General features: G+C 48.2%; 1 protein-coding gene across 1 annotated transcript in view; it reads left to right on the plus strand.

Moving 5' to 3' along the window:
* MYH10 (myosin, heavy chain 10, non-muscle) overlaps nucleotides 1–3,984 on the plus strand; it is a gene marked incomplete at its 5' end in the record, with an annotated part of 50,423 nt that overhangs the window by 5,250 nt on the left and 41,189 nt on the right. The window contains one exon of the mRNA XM_010143630.1: nucleotides 426–455. Coding sequence (XP_010141932.1) covers nucleotides 426–455 — 30 coding nt within the window. The remainder of the gene's footprint in view (nucleotides 1–425; nucleotides 456–3,984) is intronic.

A 3,984-nucleotide genomic window follows, 5' to 3' on the forward strand; every position in this document is an offset into this window, starting at 1 on the left:
CCCCCCCCCCCCGACTCCTTAAGCGTTGCTTTCCTCTTCATTCCTCCATAACCTTTTTGATTTTTAAAGAATAATGATCATCTCCTCCATACCAAACCACCCTGCTGTAGAGAAGGCTCTGTGGTGTTGTGGGTTTATCTTGCGTTGTGTGGCGAGGCTGTGGAACGCAGCGCATGGTAAATTCAACTGTTGCCCTTTTTCCTGGCTGCTCGTCCATCACCTGGTGTTTTACTTGGGATTTGTCCTTTGCACAAACCCAGGGTTTGGTATTTTATGCGGGCGAATAACTTCTCAAATTAATTTTGAACAGTTTCTGTGAAGTGGGTATTTAAACTAAACGTTCTGTCGGGAATAACCTGGGATGTTAAGTTGCGGCTGGAATTCCTGCTTGCTAACATGTGCGTTTGTTTGTTTGCAATGAACAGCCCGAATCTCCTAAACCCGTGAAGCATCAGGCAAGTGGTTTTCTTTATGCTTTTCGAGTTACCTAGGCGAACTGATAAATATTCTGCTCTGTTCTTTCAGTTTGTATTTAGAACGTGGGGGAAGCCTGGTAGAGGTGTGCAGCTACCAGGAAGCTCTGTAAGCATTTCACGGGCCCCGAGAGGGTGGACGAGGGAACAGCTCACAAGCTCCTCGGTGCAGAGCACTTGTCACCTCTGTACGGTGGGGTTCCTCTGACCTGGAGCAAGAGGTTCACCCTCTTGCTGCTTGTAATGTGCTGCTGAGAAAGTGCAGCATATTAATATAACTTGTAATATTGATCAAAGTGCTAAATGAAAGAGGTGGATTAATGGAAGCTACAAAACTCCTTTGATTAACGTGCTGTTTGTCTGAATGTTTTTATAGTTTCTCAGATCACCCAAGAAGGCCTTTGATCTCAAGCTTGGCATAACCATTTGCCTTCTGAAATCGTTTCCCCTGGCTTTCAGGGATATTGGTGTGAGCAACGTGGTATCTGGTCCGTTCCTCACTTGCCTCCCAGCTGCCTGGGCTGCCCGTGCCAACGGTGCTGCCCCTGCCCTGCTCCCCCAACCCCCTCCTCCTGTGGGCAGCAGGAGTCGGGCCGTTCCAGGCCATCTCATGCGAGCGCAGGAGCTGCAGCTCTCCAAGCACTCCGCAGTGTTATTTGTGCAGGAGGAGGTTGAGGGGAAGGCTGGGGGAAGAGATGAACAATTGCTGCCGCACATTATGCGGGATAAATGTTCCGCTCTCTAACCTGAGATGTACATGAGGTCTTTGCCACAGGCACGAGCTTTGAACTAAAGAAAAAGCGTTGCAGCAGCTCCCTGTGGTGTCACCGAGGCCAGGTAGCTGAAGAACCCCCAAGTTAGTGTAGCTGGTTGTATTCTTCCACTTAGGTCTTTCTGAAAGCTGACTGTAGCGTGACTTAAACCATAGTGGAAGGGAAAATAACACAAGAACCTCCAAGTTTGGTGTGGTGTATTGGAAGGAAGGAGGGATTGTGTGGACAGCTGTGCTGCCTCTGCTGTGTGTGGTGCCCTGCTAAGCCTCTGTAACCCAATCGTGCGTCTGAGCCCACGGTCTCATTTTCAGAAGTTACAGACATTCTTAGTATTTAACTTAATCCTGCCTCCTTGCAACTCTCAGTCAGTTCTGAGGGTTTTCTCTAAAATATTTCTCTGTTCCAAAAAGAGCTGGAGCAGTGTTTAGTTTAACCCTCCTTTTGCTTAGAGTTAGCAGGTCAGGCTCGAAATAAACCTTCCGTTGGCAAACCTTTTAAAAGTGCCAGTGGAAACCCGCTAATCCAGGAGTGCTGATACTGCATCAACCATCATCACTAACATTTCTGTTTCGATGTCCTTTGGAACTCCAGAGTGGATCCCTCTGGTATGTGAGTAGCACGTAGCATTCCCTGCCTTGCCCAGGCTTCTCCATGAACCCAGTCACTGGGATGCTGGTTTTTCTGAAACTGAGACAGTAACTGTCCTTACCTGAACGTTGCCCTGCATGACGTATTGCATGACCTCACCTGTTCCACAATGCTGCTTTTTCCAAGTTCTCTTCAGGTGCCTGTGCAGGAGATACGTCTATAGGCCAAACTGACACTCTAAAACAATTCTCTAAAGAGAATTGGGTTTTGGCTGTAAAAATGAAAAGTGCTAAATCAGAAGCTGGTTAACGCAGGGTGAGAGGTTTGTTGTTTCTTAGTGGTGGCTATGATGAGTTGACTTGAGAGAGCAAACCACAGGGCTGGCCTGGCCAGGAGCACTCAGCTCCTCTCACATGTTTCACCCATGTCTGAGCACACAGCTGAACCCTTTCTCAAATCCTCAGAGGCCACTGCGAGAATGAGCTACTAAGAACTTTTTTCATTCAGGTGGAGAATTTGAGTCAAATTCTGAAGAAACCCAAATTAAGGTCCAGGAAAGTGTGGCGAAGCATGGCTGAAGAGTGGCCTGCAGGGAGGTGCTTTCAGGAGACACAGCTGTGGTCTGTGTCACCTGCAGGGCTGGGTCCAGCTCTGAGCTCCTCAGCACAGACATGGAGCTGCAGTAGCAGGGCCAGAGGAGGCCACAGGAATGACCCGAGGGTAGAACCCTCTGCTGGGAGGAGGGCGGGGAGAACAGACCTCTCTAGGCAGGAAATCAACTGCTCTAAGGTCTCCTTAGAGCAGTTTGTTTAGAGCCTTAGAGCCTTTCAGTGCTTCAAGGGTCCTATAAGAAAGATGGGGACAGACTTTTTATCAGGGGCTGTTGGGACAGGACAAGGGGTGATGGGTTGAACTGGTGGAGGGAGATTGAGACCAGAGAGAAGGGAGAAATTTTTGACAGAGGGTGGTAAGATCCTGGCCCAGGTTGCCCAGAGAGGTGACAGAAGCCCCATCCCTGGCACCATCCCAGGTCAGGTTGTTTGGGGCTCTGAGCACCCTGCTCTGGGTGCAGGTGTCCCTGCTCCCTGCAGGGGGTTGGGCTGGGGGCGCTCTGAAGGTCCCTTCAACCCAAACCAGTCTGTGAGCCGTGTTCTGAAGCCGGTGCTTTCTTTTGCAGAACAGTATGCTTGGACATATCTGCTGTACTGCTCCTGCTGCCTTTAGCACATGTAATATGGTTTCTTGCAGGCTGTGTCCAGCACAGTGACCCAGCAGCTGATATTTATACCTGGTGTCTTTGCAAGAGCTGACAGAGTGGTTGGGAGAGGGGAACGGGAGGAACAGCAGCAAACGCTTCCCCGCTTGTGGGTTTACATTGGGAACTCTCAGAACATAAATCACAGGCGTGCATATGGTGGTTATAAGAGGGATTTAGTTTTTCTCCAATTGTGGAATTTTTTTGTCAGTGTGAAAGCGCTCCTGAGAACGGTAATGATGGCAGCCCTGACACGGTGCGGAGGCACCACGGCCTGAGTCAGGTTTTAGTGTACTCTGGGCAAAGACTTAATTACTTCTGTAGTTACTTCGGAGAAGACATTGTCCTAGGGGGAAGATATTGGAAGTAAACAAGCTTGGAGCAGATAACGTGAGGTCACAGTAAAGAATGAACAGCCATTGGTTTCCAGGAGAACTTGAAATATATTTCACTATACAAATAAAAGCCTCTTGAAGATGTTAACTAGGGAATTTTAAGAATTCCTGTGAAAGAATTGCCCTCGTGTGGATGCCTTAAGGGACTTAGGCTTCCCGTTCCTCACTCAGTTTACGGCCTTTATTCATCCATGCAATAAATAATTGGAAAAAGCAGGTTTATGAACACAAAACGTCAGGTTTGAGATGACATTCCAGACAGCTTCACTTTATTTGTTGTTGTTGTTTTTTAACCCATCCTTCAGAACAGGAAGCCAGTCTCATGTTCTCATGTTTTCCTGTGTACAAACCTGCCTCCTGGGCTCATGGAAGCAGCACAGAGTTGTTTTGGTACCAGACCTCCTCACCGACAGCGACTGTAAAAGCCGTTGTGCAGTTTCCTTAAGATAAGTGCAGTGATTTCTACATCCATTGGCTTGAACTTAAGCTTTTTTTTTTTT

Source organism: Buceros rhinoceros, unplaced genomic scaffold, assembly GCF_000710305.1.
Source record: "Buceros rhinoceros silvestris isolate BGI_N320 unplaced genomic scaffold, ASM71030v1 scaffold7899, whole genome shotgun sequence".
Classification (NCBI taxonomy): Eukaryota; Metazoa; Chordata; class Aves; order Bucerotiformes; family Bucerotidae; genus Buceros; species Buceros rhinoceros.